The 24,419-nt window shown below is 34.6% G+C and overlaps 1 protein-coding gene across 7 annotated transcripts in view; it reads right to left on the bottom strand.

The window, feature by feature from the left end:
* The window catches only part of LOC114332180 (monocarboxylate transporter 13), a 216,540-nt gene that overhangs the window by 4,030 nt on the left and 188,091 nt on the right, over positions 1–24,419 (bottom strand). For 6 of the 7 annotated variants that reach the window (XM_050657559.1, XM_050657558.1, XM_050657556.1 and 3 more), the window contains 6 exons: positions 22,112–22,261; positions 18,102–18,345; positions 14,494–14,662; positions 11,089–11,487; positions 3,616–3,837; positions 2,827–3,106 (listed from right to left, as the gene is read on the bottom strand). In XM_050657559.1, coding sequence (XP_050513516.1) covers positions 2,827–3,106; positions 3,616–3,837; positions 11,089–11,487; positions 14,494–14,662; positions 18,102–18,345; positions 22,112–22,261 — 1,464 coding nt within the window. The remainder of the gene's footprint in view (positions 1–2,826; positions 3,107–3,615; positions 3,838–11,088; positions 11,488–14,493; positions 14,663–18,101; positions 18,346–22,111; positions 22,262–24,419) is intronic. The other variant, XR_007699988.1, reaches the window with a different exon arrangement.

Genomic DNA, 24,419 nt, shown 5'->3' with positions numbered 1-24,419 from the left:
GAAAGATTAGCAACGAACTATACTGTCTGTGTGCGCATGCGCCCGGCATTTATAAAATTTCCCTCTCGATCGTAAAGAAGTATAACTTCAAAAGCCGCTAAACGCCGTAAAAATGAGTGGCGCATACAATATTCCAGCTACAAAAGAGCCATGGACGCCCATACCCATGGGCCGGGGAGGGGCGTGGCTCCCTGGCTTTTCGGGTGCTTTTAACTATATATGGTTATCCAAAGTTTACAAAATGTAATGTGCAACATCTTCACGTCTGCCTCCCTCCTAAAAGTTATTACGTGGCGCAGTGGCGGCTCGTGATTTTTACAATAGGGGAGGCTATACCTAACTGTAAAATATCTAGACAAATTTGCACTAGCAAAATGCAAAAAAATGCGCCAAAAAATGTAATTTAAGGCCCCATCTTTTGACCATTTTTTATTTACATTTCATAATATCATCCTAATTCATAATTTCATGATATCATCATTTTAAAAATAGTTAGTCTAATAGTAAAAGTTTAATACCAAAGTTTGTGTCGTTTATTTGTTAACAATTCCATCTATTTGTAAATAGATACCTATGCATATCAAAATAAATACAGATTTGAAGTTTTGCAGTCCACACATAATGAAGCTTCAAATTTTTTAAGATACTCAACTGAATTTTTTAAATTCTAAACGCGGCCTACTGCGAATTTAAAAACACGATAAATTACCGATATTTTGCTTTGAGTTAGAGATATCGGAAAAAGTTATTTGAGCAAGTTGTTCCAAATATTATTATAACCCCACATACCAAATTTCATAACAAAATTCGCACTTTTAGATTTTTCATTATTTTTAGTCAGGACCCTAAAATTCGTTGTCCCGAGACGCACCCAACCACCCAACGGAGCTGAGAAGCTACACTGCCTCCCTTGGTATATCTCCGGGCAGCGTGTGATGGCGCCGTAGATGCCACTGTTAGGAGACCGGGTCTCCTTAAACGTCTGCTGCGCTGCACGGAGCATTAGCAACGGAGAAAGCTGGGCTTCTCGGCTCCGTTCGTGCATCTCGGGATAACCCAGGGTTCTGCCTACAATAATATGTAATAAAACTGAGACGCGATCATGCGTTCTAATGCTAATGCTCCGTACGTATGGATAATTAGTGATAATATGGAATTTACACGTTGTATAATAGCGAGAGTAATTGTTGTTTTCGCGATTCATGATAAACAAAACAGTATAGAGTGTGTAAAAAATTTATGGGGAGGCTGAGCCTCCCTTGCCTCCTCTGACGAGCCGCCACTGAGACGTGGCGCGAAAATGTATTTTCATTTTGATGGAAAATAAAATTCTAGTTTTATTTTAAAATATGTTTCCATAATATTTGCTAAATTTGAAGTAAAACGCGCCACAAAAGAGCTTCAAAATACAAATTCTATCAAAGTTACTCTTTTGTGGCGCGTTTACTTCTAATTTAGCAAATATTATTAAAAATCTTTTAAAATAAAACTAGAATTTTGTTTTACATCAAAATGAAAATACATTTTCGCGCCACGTAATATTCATATCAGCTCTTTTGTATCTGGAATATTGTAGACACCACTCATTTTTACGGCGTTTAGCGGTTTTTTATTCTTGTCTGACATACGCGACATTATTGTTTGTACACCATCCAAACTATCTGCAAAAACTAGTGCGTCGTTAGCATATCTAATGTTGTCTAGACGCACTTCCTTGACAGTGCTTGTACGGAGATATGTTTAGAGCAGGTACATATTCACTCCTCTATCTATGGGGACTGCAATTGTCAACTGGGCATCCCTTTTAAGTGCTTTTAATGTTGGCAGCTTGGTTGGTATTGTAATATAAATTGTATATGATTCTAAAATCATCTAAGTCAGCTTTTTTCAAGATGATTATGAGCATGCCATGTTTTACTCGATCAAATCACTTTTTTTAGTCAATAAAACAAGTATAAACGTCACAGTTGACATCCCTGCACCTATGAATAAGCGCTTGTGTTAAATCTCAAATTAATCCCTTAATTTGTAATCTCACATTATTTCTAACTTCCTAAACTTTTATAGTTTCACCGTGTATAATTGAAACATTGGGAAAACATATCGAGTAATATTTTAATTATTAGAGTCCAGTGAACCTTTTGCAACCTAAATAAATTGCCAAATCGTGGTATTTCCATTTGAACTTCCTAAGTTTTGCAATAGCGGATTTGCATTGATTAAACGGTAGTTTGTTCTTGTTACCACGCAAGTTATTGATGATTTGTATATTTTGATGAGATTATAAATTAGCCAGAGGGACTATTTTGAGTGGCAGTCTATAATAGAAAGTTACCTAACCAACAACTGTAGTGTAATAATTCGCAGTAGCTGTCAATAAAACCATATTTTTACTCCACACTTCAAACATTTATTTACCATCGTCGATCGAGACGAATCGGACAAAGGGGCATTAGAAAACAATAATTCGATCCTGATATTGACATCGAATTGTCCACTTGTATAGCGAATAGATCTTCTCGGGGGTCAATGCTTCACGGAATCTCAAGTGTCTAATAATCTTTCTTCTAAACTTAATGGTGGTTTGCTTGATCTTCTGCCAAACACCCAACTCTATCCTTGCACAAGCATGCAGATTCTTAATTTTTTCGTGCATATTGAATGAATCGTGTTTATGTTGCAATAATAGTTTTATTTCAGCACATTGTTCCCTTAGTGGTGTATCCTTAGCTATTCTGATTGCTTTTTTGATCTCTTTTCTTAAGCTAATATTATATATTCAATGGTTTTTGTCAGTTATAACATTTAAAACTAATTTATTCTTACCTGAGAGAGGTGGTCCACTTAAGTTACCGATACCCATACAAAGTAATATGAGACCATAGGCCATAGTAAAATCTTCCAGTGGCACCAATTCGCCCAGTAATGAGGGCAGCAATGAAAAACAACTAGCAAAAAATAATCCAAATAGGCCACATGCGATCAGAAGAGTAATATAATTACCAGATAACCATATAATGCCTGCAATGGTGCCTCCGCAAACTATTAAGCAAAGGGCATATGTTTTTGCTATGTTTAATCTTTCTCCAGCCCAACCGAGAAACACCTAAAATTTATAATAGAGAATTAAAGAAAAGCGAAAAGTCCCAGATACAAAATTTATTAAAATAATAAATAATTATTTATATCTGAAAACTTTTCTTGTTGGAACTTCTTTCTGGTACATCCTTAATTTATAACTTTTACAATTTATCAGACAAGAGACGACGATAAAGAAAGCGAAAAGGACTCTACAATATGCAGTCACATTCCGCTTTCAATCGTCTAGGAAAAACGGCCCGAAAGAAAGTTCCTAGTACTCAAATCTGAGTAAAGATAAAAGTGAAAACGACAGTTTATGTTTCATTTCGATTAAGAGGCGATGCACAATCTCCAAACAGCTATTTCTGTCTTACGACGTCCTCAGTGGAGCTGCGTGCACATCTCTCTGAAGCAAAACGAAACCAAACTGCCTATGAGGAATTTCAAAAATAGTTTAAAATCCACTTTTTTGGGACAGCGTCCGAGATAAGTTTTCTAATCAGATTTTACTTCAATGATTATAACAATACTTACCATACCTATTGTGTTTGTAAGTCCAATGGCTGATAAAACTGAAGAAGCTTGAGAATCAGTATAGCCGAGCTTTAACATGTATTCCGCTATATAAAAATATGGCACTATAAACCACGTAAATAATATGATTGTGGACACTGCTAATAACAAAAAATGAAGTTCTAAGAATAGAGAGAAGTTCAGAAGACCCTTTATTAATTTCCAAAACTGTGTGTACCATTTCTGAAATAAAAAATAAATGTTAGTACGTATATTTATTAAAATATACCATGTACACCATATATCAATAAAAAACTAGTGGAAAAGTACATTTACTTAGGTCATGAAATCAGAATTGGCAGAGATAACCAATCGAGAGAAATAAAAAGAAGATTAACTCTTGCTTGGGCAGCCTACGGAACGCTGAGAGATATATTTAGGAGCAGTATACCGATCAGTTTAAAAAGACCGTGTTTGATTAATGTGTGCTACCGATAATGACATATGGAGCAGAGACACTGGCTCTAACCAAGGCAACAGCGTCGAAAATGAGGGTTGCTCAAAGGCGTATGGAAAGATCCATGCTGGGCGTAACCCTACGGAATAGAATAGGAAATGAAGATTTCAGACAAAGAACCGGCATCAGAGATGCTATAGAATGTGTTACCAAGCTCAAATGGAACTAAACAGGACACGTCGCCAGGCTAATGGATTCAAGATGGACACGAAAGCTAATGGAATGGAGACCAGGAGAAGAGGAAACCCAGTAGAGGAAGGCCGTCTACACGATGGACAGATGATATCAGGCGGATTAGTAAAAACTGGCAACAATCAGCACTAAACCGTGAAGTGTGGAAATAATTGGGGGAAATCTATGTCCAGCAGTGGATGTAAATTGGTTGGATGATGATGATCAAAACACAATAACTAGTGTTAGAGTGGGTGATCGTCAACCTCATAAATTCCCAATACAACGTGGAGTACGTCAGGCGGACTTAATACCACCGAAACAGTTCACTACGCTTTTGGAATATACATAATATATGTAAAAGGGCAAAACTGACAGACAAGGAGATAAACATAAACGGAGAGAAGGTTATCCACTTGAGGTTTGCAGATGATATTGTGCTAACAGCTGATAGGAAAGATCCCACATAACAATTTCATGTTCTTAGTAGATTCATAGAACATACTTTTCAGAAAAAGTATATACTGAGAATGTGCGTAATTACCATTGCGAATGTGCAGAGCAGATACTGAGTATATACTACATTACAGTACTTAAACGTTCTATGTATATACTTAGAATGTAGGTACTACCGCACTTCTTTTCAGTATATACCAAGAATGTTCTTTTTAGAACATTCCAAGGACGTGCTATAAACCTTCTATGTGTATACTTAGACCATACTACCGCACATCTTTTTAGTTTATACCAAGAAGGTACTTTTTAGAATATTCCAAGGAAGTGCTATAAACCTTCTATTTATATACTAAGAACGTACTACCGCACATCTTTGTATGGGAAGAATTTTATATTTTTAAGAATATTCTAAGAAAGTGCTATCAAGTGCTATATTGCTTAGAAGTATGTTTTCAGCATCACCTAATCTCATCTTAGGTTCTACTGGTTCTACCAAATATCTATTTACATATTTTAATTGCAAATGAGAATGTAGTTAGTACCTACATTCTACAATATTACTTAAAAAGTAAGTACATATTTATAAATTTTAGTTATTTATATAAATCATTATATAATATTTAGCTAAACTAAACTATGCATAATGAGTAACTAAAATTTATATAATACTTATATGTACTTACCTATTTAAGTAATATTGAGTTATCAAAACAGATTATATGTATTTTGAAGCACCGCAAACAAAATAAACAGATTATGTATGTTCTTTAGTCCTAGTACTACATCATTCGCCTTCATCCTTAACACTGCATAGATCCATAGATGATACAAATAATGAAATAATGCCTGTTTTCTTTTTCATATTTTACGGTTTTTTCCTATCCCTGATCCATTCAGGTAAGAATAGAAATGGTCAGAATATGAAGGGGGGAGGGGGGGTTATGAATGTATTGTGGAATAACAAAATCGGTGGTCAGTGTTGCCAAACGGAGAGAAATTTCCCTTTTTGCTGGAATTTTCAACATAAAAGGTGATAAAGGGAAAAAGTTAACTCAAAAGGGAATTATTGTTCCAGTCCAAATTGTAAAATATTAAGAAAAATTCAAAATATTTGAAAATAATTCAACATATCTTCTCAGATTTTGTAAACAGGAGGGAAGTTTTTTTTTATAAAAGTGGGAATTTTTAAGGTAAGTTGACGGAAAAAGCTTACTCGACGGTTGGCAACGCCAAAGCCTTTGGTTGCTTTGGTTGTGCAGTTTGGCACGTTTTGGTTCTGCGAAATGGCCTATTGAATTGAATGTACCTAAATTCAAATTCCAAGGATGTAAAAATACTAATGATTCATGATAAACTCGAAACGGTAGTCATTTTAATTATGAAAACGAATTTTTAATAGTATCTATGTAAACGTTAATACAATTAATGTTTAAACTTTTTTACCCTACAACAATTTTGAAATGAAATTCGTCCAATACTACCTACATACATAAATTTTATTAATTATGTATTCTAAAAAATAACGAAGTTGATAATCTATAAGGCTAATATTATACTTCCTGTACATACAAATTATTTTTAAGATATTTTAAAAGTATCTACTTATAAGTATGTGTTAAAAAAGTACTTATAAGTATGTGTTAAGAATATTCGATAAAGGTATATTCTAAGAATAAACTTTTACGAATATTCCGAGATCCTACGTACACGAATATACTTAGTATATTCGGTACGAGAATATACTTTGAAGTATATGCAAAGAACATGAAATTTAGAATGTTTTTTAAGGTAGATGCTATGCTTGTACTACACATATACTAAAAAGAATATACTAAAGATGCGAACATCATTGTTATGTGGGATGAGGCTAAAGCACTTTTATATCAGCTCTACTTTTCCTCGCTAGAAGGGAGATTGAAAATAAATGTCAGCGAAGATATATGCGTAGGAACAAGATCCATAGACCAGGTAATGGCCTATAAATACCTAGGTCATGGATTCCATAGAAAAAGATCACCAAACCGTGGAGCTTCTCTGTTGCATAAAATTGACTTGGACAGCCTGCGGAAAGTTGGACCACATTTTCAAATTATCCGACATACCAATATGCCTTAAAAAAACCTTTAATCAGTGTGTTTTGCCAGTGTTGACTTACGAAGCGGAAACGTTGACCATAACAAGGAGAACAGTGCAAAAGATCCGTGTGACTCAAAGAGCGATAGAACGTGCTATGTTGGGCGTTTCACTGCGAGACAAGATCAGGCTATGATGAAGATCAAATGGCTGGTACTTCAGACAGAATAGCAACTCTGGTGTGGAACTAGCAGGCCACTAGTCTTGAATCAAGGGCGGATCCACGGCCGATTTTCGGGAGGGGCCATGAACTTTTTTTGGGGAGGGGTACCAGGGGGTCTGGGGTCAATTTTTAAAGATTAGGGTTACAATGGTGAGTTTTAAGGTTCTTTTCACACACTACTGAGTGCCATAAATACATTCAAAACTTATCGTTATTAAAGTATTCAAGTCAGTACCGATTCCTACACATTTCTTCGGATCCAAGTGCAGTTCTATTAACAAGTTAATTACTATTTTTCCCAATGCTTCTCCTGTCAGACCTTGTTCTTCCCTTGTTTCTTAATTTTCACTAATTAATAAAGCTGTTTCACGTGGGATACGTCGGCCGTTTCGTGAAATATGACAGTAATAATTTACACTTTGAACCTGATTCATTATTTGTTAAATTATTTCTTCACCTCAAGATGTTATCAATTGATTTGACTGGTGCTACTAATGTATCTTGCTCGGGAAGATGCTGGGGATAGGTGTTGCTTAAGAGTCTTTTTTCCTGATGCGATTTTAAACCTTAACATTTCCCTTCATTGCTAGGTCCTTCATCTTCGTCCAGAAGCAGAAGCCCATCATCACGATGGCCTCTTAGAGGAATATTTTGTCGACCTATAATAATAATATCGTATGGCATTTTTGCCGGGGAGATCCTTTCGGATAGTTCCAGCGCCAATTACATCTTTAACCCTGTTTCAAGTAACTAGTGTCGATGTACACTAGCCCAGGGGGACCGACGGCTTAACGTACTCTCCGAGGCACGGTGAGACGGCTCGTGTCATTATTGGAAATGAAAATGGTTTGTCTTTGGCAGGGATCGAACCCACGTACACTGGCGTATGAGGCCAGCGATTATTTCGTTACTCCACGGCCGCTCACGGCCGTTAGTTGTCGACCTATGAACACTATAGACTCTACTCTTGGTCGTAGTCTTTCTCTATTTTCTTGTACTCGTATCTGTTTAGACCTCTGAGAGTCTATCTGGTTAATTAATGACTGATTTTGCGGGTTGCGATAACTTTGTAGAAAATCCAGGTCAACCTGAACGCACTCCTGAGTGTTGTTTTTTCATGGGTTTGTATGGCCCCGTCTTTGCCCATGAGTTTCTCGAAAGATGTTAAAGGTTTCGGGACAAGGCTTTGGGCTGAGATCCATTGTGACCATATTTTTCATTACAGAAATAAAACGCAATACTTGTAAAACAATCCCTTTTGAATGCGCGAAAGTATCCACCAACTCCTTTGTTCTAAGTGCTGGTGATCCAAGTAACGCTTCATTTCTTTTGAAGTTATATTTCTTTACCGGCGATATGAGGGTGAATTTTTATATGTTAAAACCTATGATCCCGGCGCATGAGCATTATAACTTTGTTCTGATTGGATGTTCAAATGACATGTCAAAAATTATTCAATATGGCGGCTGTGGCACAGCTGTAATAAGATTATTTATGGTTGTTGCGTTTTAAAATTTGTGTGAAAAGAAACAACAAACAAAAGTTAGTTAATAGTTATACTGCCTTTTTAAATAGTTTTCATATACCTATATTTTTGGACTTTTGGACTATTTTGGACAAGGAAAACTCATTCTAATTTGGTAAGTAGTTTCTATTATAATCATATTGGATTATAATAATTATAATACATTTGGATTAGGTTGAAATACAGTAGAGCGTCGATTATCCGATCTAATTGGGGGACATAGGTGTTCGGAAAACCGATTTGTTCGGATAATCGAACTACAATATATTGATACATATTTATAGTCATACATATTTATCCACAAGTGAATAAAAGTCATATTTATATACCTACATATTTATTTATATCTTGATAATGACAACTAGCAACTAAACAAAAAAGTGCAGTCTTTGCAACAACATAAAATTATTTTTGGATACAATATTGAAGAAAATTAAAGATATTTTAAGCGTCAATTACTAACGCTTGCTCGGTATTCGAGTGCGGGACGCGGGAGTCGATAGTTCGAATAAGCGGTCGTTCGGTTGATCGACGTTCGGATAATCGACGCTCTACTGTACATTTATTTTCTCAAGAATGGGGATTTTAGAGAGAAATCCCAAATTAGGTCCGATTTTTATTTTTAAATTATGATTTTTTGGCGTAGATTTATTTATCTAGTAGGTATGTAATGCTTTGATTTACATACTTAATTTGATTACCAACAAAAGTTCTACCAATCTTCATCTAATATATTGTTTTCTTACTGTTTTGTTATATTTTAATATTTTCTCCCACAAAATTTAAATTACATAATTTAATTATATTCAAAACAACTGTCAAACAGTAAAACGTTCAGTTACCCTATTTTTCCACATGACAAATGATGTGGAATTGGACGAGTGAGTCTAGGCTTCGATTACGAATCAAAGCGCCCCGAAATTCACGGGTTCGATTCCCGATGCAAGTTTTTGTTTTTTTATTTTTTTATGCATTTTATGATTGTAAGTATATTTGTTATATAATTTTTTTTTCAGAAAATGCGTATTTAAAATTTTTGTCAACAATTATTATCGTTCAGAAATCATTTTTTCTTTGTGGCATTTTTCAATGTGTTTGTGTGCGTTTTATTCTTTTATTTTTTTAAATTTTTGGTATTGTCTTAAAAATCACATAATATGTAGTAGAAGTATAACTTCTTACGTGCGTACAAAGTACACACACATTCATTTTTTTATTCTTTGTGTGTACAGAATATGGAAATTGATACTATTTTGATACTGCCAAAGTCCTTACAACAATTGGCACTTTGTAAAATTATTAACATTTTGATTTACAAAATATCCTATGTCATTCTGGAAGCTTCCGTTACTGCTTTTGTTCAATTCTAGTCCAGAAAACACATTTATCCCCTGTTTTGTACATACAGTGGAACCTCGATAACTCGGATTAATCGGAACCGCGGCCGATCCGAGTTATCGAAAATCCGGGTTAGCCGGAGAATATGGTAAAAAATAAAATACGGTATATTTGCAGATAAACTCCGTTAGAATTGAAATAACATGAAATATATATATATATATATATATATAAATATGCACAGACCTACACATATAAATTACTAAAAACATGCAAACACAAACCTAAGCAAATGGAAGCGAACAATACAATACTGTATTCATACAGTCAAAATCGGAACGATGTTTTGTTATTATGTATTAAGAACAGTGAAAACTAAGACCATTGATTAAAAAAGAATTTTTTAAATAACTAGTCTTTCTTAAACAATGCTAACACAGTTGGCAATGAAATAAAGAATAAAGGAATACTATAGACAGGTGCCTGTTGTTTCTGCCGGCGTGTGCCATGAGTCATTTTTACTATCGCAGAGTTCAAATTACACAAATACACATTATCTCTCAAATATTATATTACATACATACATTTTTATTGTTGAAATATTTATCTGATAATTAACTATTTTGATGAAAAATAAGCCACAATTAAATTGAAAAAATAATTTTATTAACATTTCGACGCCCAGATCGGGTGTCGTTGTCAAAATACAAAATATGTACTGAAAATCAAAATGTTTATCTGATGAAAATTGGTCCGGGTTAGCCGGACTTCCGGGTTATCGGGGGCCGACTTATCGGGGTTCCACTGTACATAAATATGTGTTTGAAACTAAAAACATTTACACTGCAAATATTTAAATTTATATTTTTTTAAATTCTCGGGAGGGGCCATGGCCCCCTCCCTGGATCCGCCCTTGTCTCGAATGACAGATACCAGATGGACAAAGCGGATACAAGAATGGAGACCAAGAGATGATGCCTAACGAAGCAGAAATCGTCCGCCAATAAGTTGGACTGACGATCTAAAATGTTGCCATAGGAATTGGATGCAGGAGACACAAGATCGAAACAGGTGGAAAACTATGACGAAGATCTCTGTCCAACAGTGGACAAGCGAATATTAAAAGATGATTATATTTCTGCTATTTCCTACATAAACATAACGTATTCCCAAAAAATAAAATATACCAACCTTTTTTACTTTTTGAGGGACTTCTTTTGAGGGACTTTTACCAGATCGTCTGGTACTCCTGCTTGCGTTATATAAATTAGGACTGGACATTGTCATTATTTGTAAATAACTGTGAGGTTCTGGTTCTTCAATTGCTTCAGGAATTGTATACAATAACGGACTCGTATGATTTTCTACTTTACCATTTTCACCTTTATTGTCCTCTGGTTGTTCATCTTCAGGTTCCTCCTGAACTTGTAACGAAAATTTTACAGGAACCCTTGTCTTACATCCATTTTCCTGAACATGCAGGTCTTGATTAGAGGCGCTTTTCGATGGTACCATGTTTGGATAGTTTTCCAGTATTATTTTGTACATTTGTTTATTTTCGCTTAACCTATTAAGGACTTCCAGAGGTACCTAAAAATAAAGAACATATTTTTTTAGGATTCTAAAGAAAAATCAATGTATTAATATACAGGATGGCCGGAGGAAAACGACACAGAAGAATTATCAGGAACTGCAACATCTTTGAAAAATCCTGCGACAGGCCAATTTGTGATAAAAGGGGAACACATTTTTTTGGTATTTTCGATTATTTTGTTTTCACCCCTAAGCCAGGGTAAGCACCACCCCAACATTTTTTAATAGCAATGGGGGTCAAATAAAATATCGTTTGAGAACCCTTGCTATTCCCTACAAATTAGTTTTAAAATTTTTAAATTCGGCCCAGCAGGTACTTTATTTGATTTATTAAAAAAAATTAATTAATATTTTGATTCCTAAGAATTTGTGGAATAATTCCTAGGCATTCTTCTAAAGATACGGGTGGTGTTCTATAGATTTTACTTTTTGGATCTTCCCCAAAAAAAAAAATCGGATCGAATCGAATAAAATCGAATTCATCGGAGAAAAACTATTTAGATGAAACTGTGGATCAATCCCTGCTCGCTTACTGAATATTTCACAAAACTGTAAATGGCGCGGCGGTCACAATCATCCATAATAAGAGTATTTTATATGGATGGAATTTATTCTTCTTCAAAATGGTTTGGCCCCCAAGCTTTGGAGATAATTCCAAATACAGATACTAGTACTTGCCTTGTACTTAACATGGAATCTAGGCTAGGAGAACATGTTGTAATGCTAGAACTTCACTAGTTCATACACTGAATTTTCCCAGCTTCCTGAATTTTTTAACTCTTTACTTTACTTGCAAAAAATATTAGTATATTGTACAACAAGTGAGAAAAAAGGCATATTTCTCACGAGCGCAGACACGAGGCGAGTGTCGCAAATCAAGCGAGGGAGAAATATGCCATTTTCTTATGTGTTGTATACTGTATTTTTCCATGGATGCGTTTTTGTCAAGAGTTCAAACATCAAAATTAAATAATTTAGGTGCTTTTAGGTATATTATATACATAAATTGAAATAAAATACATATACATGTAGGTATTTAATATTGTTAAAATTTATATACGGTATTTATTTAAAATTCTAATTAACAGTTATTTTTGAACAGTTTTGAAAGGTAATTCCTGGTAAGTTTTGCTTCAACACATTTTTTTTTGACAATATTAATTGTACAAACTCTAACATGAAGTAAAACCACTTCTGTGTAATAGGTATAATTTACTTTGTAGTATACATACATTACTTTGTAATATACATAGGTATAATTTCCTTTGTAAATTATACCTATTGCATAGAAGTGGTTTTACTTCATGTTAGAGACTCTAACTTAGAGTTTGTTGAACTATATGGTATACAGCCAAACCAGGGAACTACCCTTTTTAGTTAATATTAGTTGTGTTTGTATTGTGCATGTTACCATGGAAACAGCAATCATTAGGAAAACTAACGGAGAACCCGTGAGAAAAAATATTTCTCACTTAAATGGCCGACTTTTCTCACTGCGTTAGAAATTCTTCGTTTTGAATGTATGTAAGTAGTGAGAGAAGTGGCACATTGTATAGCATCCATAGAAAAAGCTACTTTCTACAGTCGTATTTATCTTGATATCGTTCATTAAATTGCTGAGCTGTCACATTGGTACATTTATTGTTCATAAAATACAAGGAAATTCTATCTAGTCTTTCCGGAATGGAATGCTTAGTACTGATATTAACAATAGAATCCCTTAATTTCATGTTCTTGATGTGTTTATATCATATCATTTACTTAGTGCGACAAATGTGTCAAAAAACAAAAGCTGGGCAACGAATGAAATTAAAATTTAAACCATTGGCGTACTAAATCAACTAATTAAGTAGGTAAGTTTAGAAGCTTTTTTAAATAAATAAAATAAAGTATTCTACCGCATTTAAAAATGTAAAGACAGGGAATTTCAAGGACATTAAAACAATATCTTTTTTGACCTCCCTTGCCGGTACCCGGGCTTAGGGATGAAAGTAAAATAATCAAAAATACCTAAAAAGTGTGTCCCCTTTAATCAAAAATTGACCTGTCGCTGGGGTTTTACTTGAATACTATATAGTTAAAATTAAAAACAGCTTATGTTTTAATTCGGTTCAGATTCAGAGGTGGTGCACCATCCCCATACATACGTTTCTGTGTCTCCAGACGTCTTCAGTGGAGCTACATGTACATCTCTGAATCGAAACGAAACCGAGCTGCGCGTATCGAATGCTCAGTAGCGCAATCTATTAAAGAGAAGTGAGAAATCCCAGATCTAAACTACAAATCTGAAAGTTCTCGTGGAACCACTTTCTGGTAACATCCTTAATCTCTGCCTTTTAACATTTATAAAGAAAGGAGACGAAGAATACAGAAAACTAAAGGGACTCTGCAATATGCAGTCACATTTCGTCTATTCGTCTAGGAAAAATTCCAATGAAAGTTGATATGTTGTGCTCAAAATATGAGTAAAATGAAAAATTAAAAAACAGCTTGTTTCATTTTGGTTCATAATTGATCCACCAGCCCCATACGTATGTTTCTGTCTTTCCAGGCCTCTTCAGTGGGACTACCTCTGAATCGAAATGCAACCAAGCTGCTTATTTAAGCAGAACTATGAAAATAAACGCAAAAGATGACATCTATTAAAGAGAAGTGATAAGTCCCAGATCTAAACAATAAATCTGAAATTTCTCATGGAACCACCGATAAAAGGCAGAGATTAAGGATGTTACCAGAAAGTGGTTCCACGAGAATTTTAAGATTTATTGGTTACATCTGGGACTTATCACTACTCCATTATATTTATGGAGTCATAGGCGTAACCAGGTTGAGCCTAAGGGGGGGGGGGTTACAACTACTGGAAGGTCTTTGAGGGCTATGGTGTTAAGCGTATAGAGCTCAAAGTACATCCCCCAATGGGGGGGGGGGGTTATAACCCCCAAAACCCCCATGGTTACGCCTATGTATGGAGTTACTATAGAAAATCTAAAATAAATTACTTGCTTTTTCATTTTCTTTGACGAATGTTGGAAGGTCCACTACAGATCTAAAATGATTCTTTTCGCTGAGATCTAATGTAGTATTAATCCTTTGCAAAAGCAGCTGCGTATTTTCTCGTTTTATCTTCGCTTTCCGTTTTTTTGCAGCTTTTTTGGCCTTCTTCACGCGTGCCCTAAAAAATGAATTTGTTACTAATAGTTATAATAGTACTGACCGGTTGTATATAATGGGAAATAGGTTAGGTTAAATTAAGTTCAATATACAGTGCTGCTTTATGGGGTGGAGGCCTGGACCTTAAAGAAAGAAATTAGAGATTGACTTGAAGCATTCGAGATTTGGACCTATCGAAGAATATTAAAAATAAGTTGGTAGACCGAATAACAAATCTCACAATAAAACACTGAAAAACGTTTGTTTTCTATACTTCCACAAAATTTATTACAACTATGTTATTACTACAGCTGTTTCGGCAAAGTGCCTTTCTCAAGTGATATATTTTACAATGTGTTTGCCTTTTTAAGTCTTTAACTGAAGAGGTTGAGGAGTGGGGAGCTGTTTGTCTCGAGTTGGTCATTCAGAATTATATCTGTATTTTTCAATTTATTAATTTCCATTGATTCTAAAAGTGATAGCTTAAGGCCTTTACTTTTTAGAATCAATGGAAATTAATAAATTGAAAAATACAAATATAATTCTGAATGACTAACTCGAGACAAACAGCTCCCCACTCCTCAACCTCTTCAGTTAGACTTAAAAAGGCAAACACATTGTAAAATATATCACTTGAGAAAGGCACTTTGCCGAAACAGCTGTAGTAATAACATAGTTGTAATAAATTTTGTGGCAGTATAGAAAACAAACGTTTTTCAGTGTTTTATTGTGAGATAAAATGAACTTCCATCAAGTAACGGTCGAATCCATCAATTATCGAATAACAAATGTTGAGGTCCTCAGAAAGATGAAAAAGGAAAAGGAAATCATGAATACGATTATGATAAGAAAATTACAATATCTCGGTCACGTTATGAGAGGGGATACATATGTGTTGCTACAAACCATAATGCAGGGAAAATACAGGGAAAACGAAGTATTGGAAGAAGACGCATCTTCTGGCTCAATAATTTGAAAAAGTGGTAAAATTGCAGTTTCATTAACTTGTTCAGAGCTACAATCTCAAAAGTGAAAAGTTGTGATGATTACCAACTTCCTTGGAGGAGACGGTACCTAAAAAAGAAGAAGAACTGTAGGAGACCAGCTATGAGCAGAGATACTTGGAGGTGGATGCTGGGGGAGTCCAGGGCTCGACTTGGACTGTAGCACCATAGGAGAGAAATCTTCTACATTTGTAAAGGCCACATCAGTGGCGACGCGTGACTTTTTCTGAAGTGTTAAAAAAACCAGATGCAAAAGATCTTATTTAAAAAAAATGAAGATATGGCTAAATGTATATATACACTCACCGGCACAAAATTCTGCCACCCAAAATTTTTAAGTTTGACAATCTATAACTTTATTATTTGTACTTCGATTTTCAAGATTCTTGCACGAGTTTGTAGGTACATGTATTGATGTCAATTGCTATTATTCCGGTAACAAATTTTTTTTGCTTAGATGGCATTATACGGGAGTGAATATAAGCGTTGTTTTTTCTCCTAACTTTAAAAATTTCTGTGGAAAAATTGGAGGGCTTATTTTCTTTCATACCCTTTTTGTATTATCCTGGAGGTATCGCTAAAGTCTTGTTTTTTGTATTATCTGAATATCTCTTTTCTTGTAAGAGCTGTAATTAAAAACACTGCTTTGAAGGTTTATTTAATTAAAAATATCAAACGCACTAAAATTAACAAAACAAAACAAATTTAACAAGAAAACAAAACAATTCAATAGCGGTTATGTCCACCTCTTGTAGCAACGACTGCTCGCAATCTGTTTAGCATCTAATAAAGATGTGTTTTCCTTGCTTGGGGAATAGCCCGATATTCCTCTACAAGGGCCATAAATGTACCAACTTTTCTGGAGGCCTAGGATGACGGCAGATAGCTTTTTTTATTCATCCCATAAATGCTCAATATGATTGAAATCTGGGCTGCATGCGGGCCATTCTAATCTTATCAATCCAACCTCAATTGTATGAGTCAATCAGTGTTTTTATTTACAAAAAATGGTACAGCTCTTACAAGAAAAAAGATATTCTGAAAATTCAAAAAATAAAATGTTGATGATGCCTCCGGGAAAATATGACAGGACTATGAAACAAAATCAGCTATTCCATTTTTCCACAGAATTTTTTAAAATTAGGAGAAAATACAACGCTTCCTTTCACCTCTGTACAATGACATGCAAGCAAAAATTTTTGTTACCGGAATAATACCAAACAATATGAATACATGTACCTACAAACTGGTGCAAGAATCTTGAAAATCGGAGCACAAATAATAAAGTTATAAACTGTCAAACTTAATCAAAAATTTTGGGTGGCGGAATTTTGTGCCGGTGAGTGTAGCTTCAATAATATCATTTTGTATATGACTTGAAACTCTCGAAAAAACAGATGATTCTAGATGTTGACAAAATTTTTGATCTTTTTTGGCAATTAATGTTAACAATTCCCCGTAATTGCCTCGATTGTCAGAGTCGTCGCACTCAAAATGATCACGAAACGCTAGTTCTTGTTTGGCCCAAAAACATACAGTATCTCTTATAGGTGTGCTAAGGTACACCATATATCTATCTATTTTTGAACAAACTCATTATGTTTAGCAATATTTGCTTTAAAAGCTTGGTTAAGAGAACTTTTGATTTTTGTTTTGCCAAACTGAATCAAATTGGGTATATATATAGGTAACGGAGAAATTTCATGTCTCCTTTTTAAAAATCTAACACTATTTAAATCGTGAACCTGGTCCACCCATTTTTCTGTAGAAACCAGAAGACATGGCCAACAATACAGTATATTTTTCTTGCAACGATAATATAACCAAGGATTTTCACTGTACCAACTAAATTTAAAATATCGAACTACTTTTGTTGATTCCTTTTTTAAATTGCTTAAAATAGGTGTTTCATTTTTAATAATCTCATTTTTTTCTTCAAAATTATACAAAGAGAATTACTTTTCAAGTAGTTGATCAATTAAGAAGCGACACTCATCTATGGTTAACTGCACGCACACTTTTTATAGGTACTGTCACTAATTTTAAATTTGGTATTAACAGCCCTACTGATACACAGCGCGCTTATGCCGTCGCTTCTTCAAAATTTTCAGTCACTACCCGGTCCCGAGCGCCAGCGTGCGTATATAACCATTGTCACCAGAAATGAGTCTGGTAACAGAGTATAATAAAGTGCAACGGAGTCACATAAACTCGCCAATATTTTCGTGTCTACGAGTAGTTGGCTATTTAGGGAGATATTTACTGAGTTAGGTACTATTACCACATAATATAATAATATATTTCTATTGGTAAATAGAATTATTCATCGTCATAAAATATTTATTTGCAAGATTTTTAACTGTTACCAATGGTAACAGTGGTTACATGGACGCTTCGCCAGTGGGCCACATATAACACATCTTAAAGATATAAGTTAAATTAATTAATGCAACTTACTCATCCTGTATCCATTTTGGATCTCGCATCATGACTCCACATACGCACATATTCAAAAATGCTCCACCTAGAAGCAAAACGGTTCCCCTCCATCCATATTCGGTGATGAAGAGCGACGTTAAAGGTGCAAATGCGATGGTACCTACACCGGTACCACTAGCTGCGAGGCCTAGCGCTATAGTTCTTTTCTTTTCGAACCAAAATGCAATGGAAACCACTGCGGTAACAAATGTAAGAGCTCGACCTAAAAAATAGTACTACAGTTTTTGCTTTTTAGGAAGTAGATTTGTTGTTAAACCAGGTTTTTAATTGATAATAATATCAGGTTTGTACGCTTGAAGCGATCGCTCTATAAGTGTTTAAAATATCATCATCATCATTGGCTCTACAACCCATAGTGAGTCTTTGCCTGTTCCAGAATCAGCTTCCATCCTTCATATCCTTCGTCTTTGTTTTTAATTTCATACTCTTAACACTCGTAAATCGCCTTCACTTGGACCTTAAATCGTGCTCTGGCCCTAAATCTTCTCCTTACTCCATCCGGTCTTTGACGATAATGTGTTTCGATGACTCCATCTCGTCCATTCTTTCTTTATAAAGTAGTTTAGCTACCGCCGTCTGTTTATTTTGATGGACCTACGAATACTAGGTTCACTATAAAGTAAGTAAAGCTTAAAATTATAGCGCCTGCGCCATAGTCTGTTTTCCTTCAGGCCGTTAAAAATATTTTTGAGGACGAGTTATTATTCCTCAGTATCAAGACTAACGTATGGACATAATCAATGTATTTTTCTAGATTTTTTGCCTCGAGAGCTTCTTTCAGGATCTGGCGATATTAAAAAAGTATTGGGGATAATACGGTTCCCCGTCTCATGCCACGTCTAATCTAGATCGTCGTCTAGGCACCTTCGAAGTGAAAAAGAGCCTCACCCATTCCTAGGCCCTTGCGAACTCTATATTGTGTTTGCTTATTGTCTATGTTTGGACAAGCTCCTTGATAGTCCGAGCCATTTTTCAAAATTTGAAATTTTTCGGGAGCCGCAACTAAACAATTATTTAAAAAGTGCAAAAGGTATCAAATTTTTCTCTCACTGTTTGAATTTCAAGAATTTTAAAGTGAAATAAAATGGTTTACATCGTTGTTTCAAATAATGCTATAAACCGCCTTTATTAATTCAGGGTACTTCGATTCTTCATCACCCTTCCATCTTTTTCTGGGACGGCCTACTGATCTACCGAAATCAAAAAACACTGATCTTCAAAAAACACTGTAATTAACACTCTGTCTTCCTCTGATCTTACTACATGACCTGTCCATCTGATCTAAGCTTTTATATGTCTGACGATGTTTTCAGTACCATACAGAGTCACCAATACAGTTGTATTTCGTCTTATCTTCATTTATTCGAAGGCCCAGACTACCTGTTTCTTCCTTGAGTTGTGAAAACACCTCTCTCATGTCTATTGTAGAATGGGGGATTGCATCTAGATCATCATCAAATTCCAGCAATTTGATCCTCGATTCGCAAATCCCCCTGTCAGTGACGAATGTTGGCGATCATCATGGCAATCTATATTTTATCTGCAGCAACGCGAAAAAGCTGCACAGATGTTTTGTTGAACCAGATTCTGAGGTTCTTTAACCAGGATGTTCTTCTTCCTGGACCTCGCTTTCCAACTATTCTTTCTTGCAGGATGGCTTGTAGTAGCTCTCGGTTCTTCCCCATTTTTTTAAGGATCTCCTCATTTGTGACCCGGTAAGTCCACGGGATAGATGATATTTTACTTATTACATATTCTAAGGTCAAATTGAATAGCAACGGTGAAGGGGTCTCCTTGTCTAAGTCCTAATGTTACACTTAGTTATTTAAATTTGTTGTTAGTAATTTAAGACATTTTGAAACACAAAAATTAAAAGTAATTCAGGACATTATTTATTGACAGCCACAAATACTCCTTCAAAGAGTCACATGTGGCTCGCGATCCATAACTAGATCCATATGTCTATAACTAGACCCAAACCCAGACATCCAAAGTGAAAGTCATCCTCCAACACCAAATTATTCTATATTATGGGCCACATGATGTTCAGAAAAAAGTCACACCATTTTGAGCGTCGGGTTTGGGAGGGAGAGGGGGAAGAAATCGGTAAATTCGTAGTTTTTACGTTTTTCGTCAATATTTCTAAAACTCTGCGGTTTAGCATGAACAACCGTCTATACAAAAATGTTCTACATTAAATTTGAAATAAAAAAGGCCCTATGCATAATCCTTCTAAAATGAATGGTTCCAAAGTTACGGAGGTAGTATAGTATAATTGGTTCAAAAAAGGCCCAACCCAAACATCCAAAGTAAAAGTTTCCCTCTAACACCAAATTATTCTATATGGTCCACATATTGATCAGTTAAAAGTTACACCATTTTGAGCGTCCGGTTTGGGGTAGAGATGGGGGAGAAGTCAGTAAATTAGTTGTTTTTTTTACGTTTTTCGTCAATGTTTCTAAAACTGTGCTTTAGCGTAAACAATGTTCTATACAAAAATATTTTACATAAAATTTAAAACAAAAAAGGTCCTTTACATAATTGTTATAAACTCAACGGTTCCAGAGTTACGGAGGGCGAAAAGTTGGGGTTTTCGATACTTTTTATATTATTTGTGTAATTTATAAATATTATTATTGATGAAAGAAATTTTCTTTAACAAGATTGTGTTTTGTTAATAACATTTGCTATTTCAGTGGCCGATGGTATGTTAGTGATAAGCCCTTGAAGAAACGTCAACCTCACCACCCAAAATCGTCATCAATTGCCCAAAAATATAAAAAGTACCTATCGAAATCCTGCACTTTTCACCTTACGTAACTCTGGAACCGTTGATTTTATAACAATTATGTATCGGATTTTTTTTTATTTTCAATTTTATGTAGAACTTTTTTGTATAGAACATTTTTTACGCTAAGGCATAGTTTTAGAAATATTGACGAAAAACCTAAAAAAACTACTAATTTACCGACTTCTCCCCCATCTCCCCCAGAACCAGACGCTCAAAATGCTGTAACTTTTTACTGAACACTATTTGGATCATATAGAACAATTTTTTGTTGGAGGAAAACTTTTACTTTGGATGTCTGGGTTAGGCATTTTTTGGACCAATTATACTATACTACCTCCGTAACTTTGGAACTGTTCATTTAGGAAGGATTATGCATCGGGCCTTTTTTATTTCAAATTTAATGTAGAACATTTCTTTATAGTAGTTTGTTCATACTAAAAGCATATTTTTAGAAATATTGACGAAAAACGTAAAAAACTACGAATTTACCGATTTCTCCCCCTCTCCCCCCCAAACCCGACGCTCAAAATGGTGTGACTTTTTTCTGAACATTATGTGGACCATATAGAACAATTTGGTGTTGGAGGATAACTTTCACTTTGGATGTCTGGGTCTGGGTTATGCCATCTTTTGGATCAATTGTATCATACTATGTCCAGTTTATGATATATTTGGTTATATGGATGACTTTTAGTAGTAACTTTAGTAGAGGAGGGATTAAACGTACGGTAATCGTCGCATTCTCTTGCGTTTTTCTTTTTGGGGAGACAAATAAAGATCGACGTTAACCAGTCTTTGGACAACACGCTTGAACTATAAATTTGGCTATTAAAGAGTGTCACCAAGACATCAATGTGCTTTTCATCTTTAATTTTGAGTATTTCAATAGAAAGCATGTTAGGTCCAGGGCTTTTCCCATTCTTCATTTTTTTTTAATGTTTCTTTTGTAATATCGGTAACTATTTCTTCTGGGGTAAGTTTTTTTTTATAATCGAACAATTTGTCGACGTATTCTGCCCAGGTCAGCGTTGTACTTTTTCATTCGTCTATAGTCTATGGTATAGTAATTTCTCCAACTTTCTTCTGTATAATAAAGAAATCGTATCTTTTTTAAAGATCCTCGATCTCTTTACATTTCTCCTATAAATATATCTTTGATAAATAAAGAGTTCTTTACCTATTCCGCCTATAATTCCAAATGTTATATACAACATAGTCAATGATTTTACAAACATGCTGAGGATAAATCCACTGGTTGAGATCAAACTTCCCAATACTGTCATATATATACATCCATATCTATCTACCATCGCACTGCCTATTGGACCTAAAACATAAAAACCTCGAATTAACACTAAATAATATGTAGATAAATATCCACATGCCTCTATATTACATTAATAAACTTCATTCAGCTGAATCGTCAGCTGGCATCAAAACAAAATAATATGTATTTGCGTTCAATTTTCTTTAAAATTTTTCTTTTTGATTATACAGACCATTTTTATTTTTCAATAATTATTCTTAATATGTTTTAAAAATTGATCATATATTATTCGTGTTAATTTTGTACACATCGGGAATGCATTATGTACCGAGCGATTCTATAGCGTTTCTTTACAAACTCGGAGCCAAAATCCACTGAAGAACTAACTTACTTTATTTTAAAACGTTTTTATATACTTGGCTTGGTTGTTGTCACGGTCTCCGCAAATTTTGTAATCCATTTTAAAAATAGTTCTAGGCTACCTAGGTACCTGAAATTTTCAGAATAGCTTAGAACTAGCTAACAATGCAATATTTAACTACTATTATACAGGGTGATTGATTAGCGGGGTAAAGCTCCGTAGACCCGTTATAGTAGTGGATAGCGATAAAAGTTAAAAACAAAAATTGTAGCCAACTTTGAACTTCACATTACAAAATTAGTTAGAATGTTACAGGGTGTTCGATAACATAGTGACAGATCAAAGTTATGTTTTTTTAAATGGAACACCCTGTATTTTATTTTATATTCAAAATCTTCTTAACTTCTCCATTACAAAAATCCTGTATAAAAGGTATATTTAAAATCCCTAAAAAGGGCTACATCACAAATACATAACTAGTTTTCGACTGGTTTACCAGTCATCATCATGTGAAAACTAGTTATGTATTTGTGATGTAGCCCTTTTCCCATTTGCAGTGGCGGCTCGTGACCTCAGTATCCGGGTAGGCGACACATATAGTGTATAATAATATGTACATACCTATATAGGTACAGGGTGTTTGGTAAAGAATTGGCCATAGCTTAACCTTACATTCCTGAGCTTAAAATTGGTCGATTTAAGCTAACTTACCTTAGTACAAAAATTGATAATAACCGAAATACAGGGTGTCAAAGTTAAACTTTTATTTTATTTATTCTTGAATATTTCCTGACAGACATGGGATAACAACACGAAATTTGGTAGGTAAGCGGAATTTTTTGGGATAAGAAATCTAAATTTGCCACCAAAAATGATCTATTACCCAGAGGGCGCTACATACGTCTTTCAGGGCTCATTTAATACGTTTAATTTTTTTATCTCCCACGCCACGTAGTTTTTGAATCAACATTTTTATTCTCTTAATATTTTTACTTTAAAAAGGTATACTACATTCATCTCGCTAAGCTCAACTGTTTTCGAGATAAACGCATTTTAAGTCTGCGATACAACATAATTTTTGCATATCATTGTAGTTAGACCCGAAAAATAAACTTGAAACCATAATAAGTGTGCCAGTTCTCATATTTATGTCATTGCATCGCAAATTCCATTTGAAGAAATTTGAGATACATTTTGGGAAATTTTTATGATTTTAAGTTATTTTTCGGGTGTAACTGTAACTACAATGATATGCAAAAAATTATGTTGCCTCGCAGATTTAAAATGCGTTTATCTCGAAAACGGTTGAGTTTAGCGAGATGAATGTAGTATACCTTTTGTAAGTAAAAATATTAACAGAATAAAATTTTTATTTAGAAAGTATGTAGAGTGGGTAATAAAAAATTTGAACATATTAAATGAGCGCTGAAAGGCGTATGTGGCGCCCTCTGGATAATACATCATTTTTGGTGGCGAATTTAGATTTCTCGTCTGTATGGTTACTAGCAGGTATTGAACGAAAACAACAATAAAATCAAAACGAGCAATCAACAATAGTTACAATATCTACAATTTACTATGGCTTCTACTGGTAGAGATGAATAGAAACTCTCATAGGCGCAATAAACATAATAATAATACAAACATATTCAAATTGGTTGGTGGTTAAATAGCTCAAAATCGAAACAAAGGAAACATATAGGTAACAACAAAATACAAGGTAAAGATACAAGGTACTTACAATTTACAATCAGGACGCGTCAACGAGGTCGACACTATTTCACGTCTTCACATTTCAGTGGTCTCAATGCAAGTCATCTTCGGTGTCGCAGGGAGAACAGAATTCCGGATTTCAAG

The sequence above is a fragment of the Diabrotica virgifera genome, chromosome 8 (assembly GCF_917563875.1).
Source record: "Diabrotica virgifera virgifera chromosome 8, PGI_DIABVI_V3a".
In the NCBI taxonomy this organism is placed as follows: domain Eukaryota; kingdom Metazoa; phylum Arthropoda; class Insecta; order Coleoptera; family Chrysomelidae; genus Diabrotica; species Diabrotica virgifera.
The sequence above is the reverse complement of the archived record's forward strand: the minus strand, read 5'-3'. Positions and strand labels throughout refer to the sequence as shown.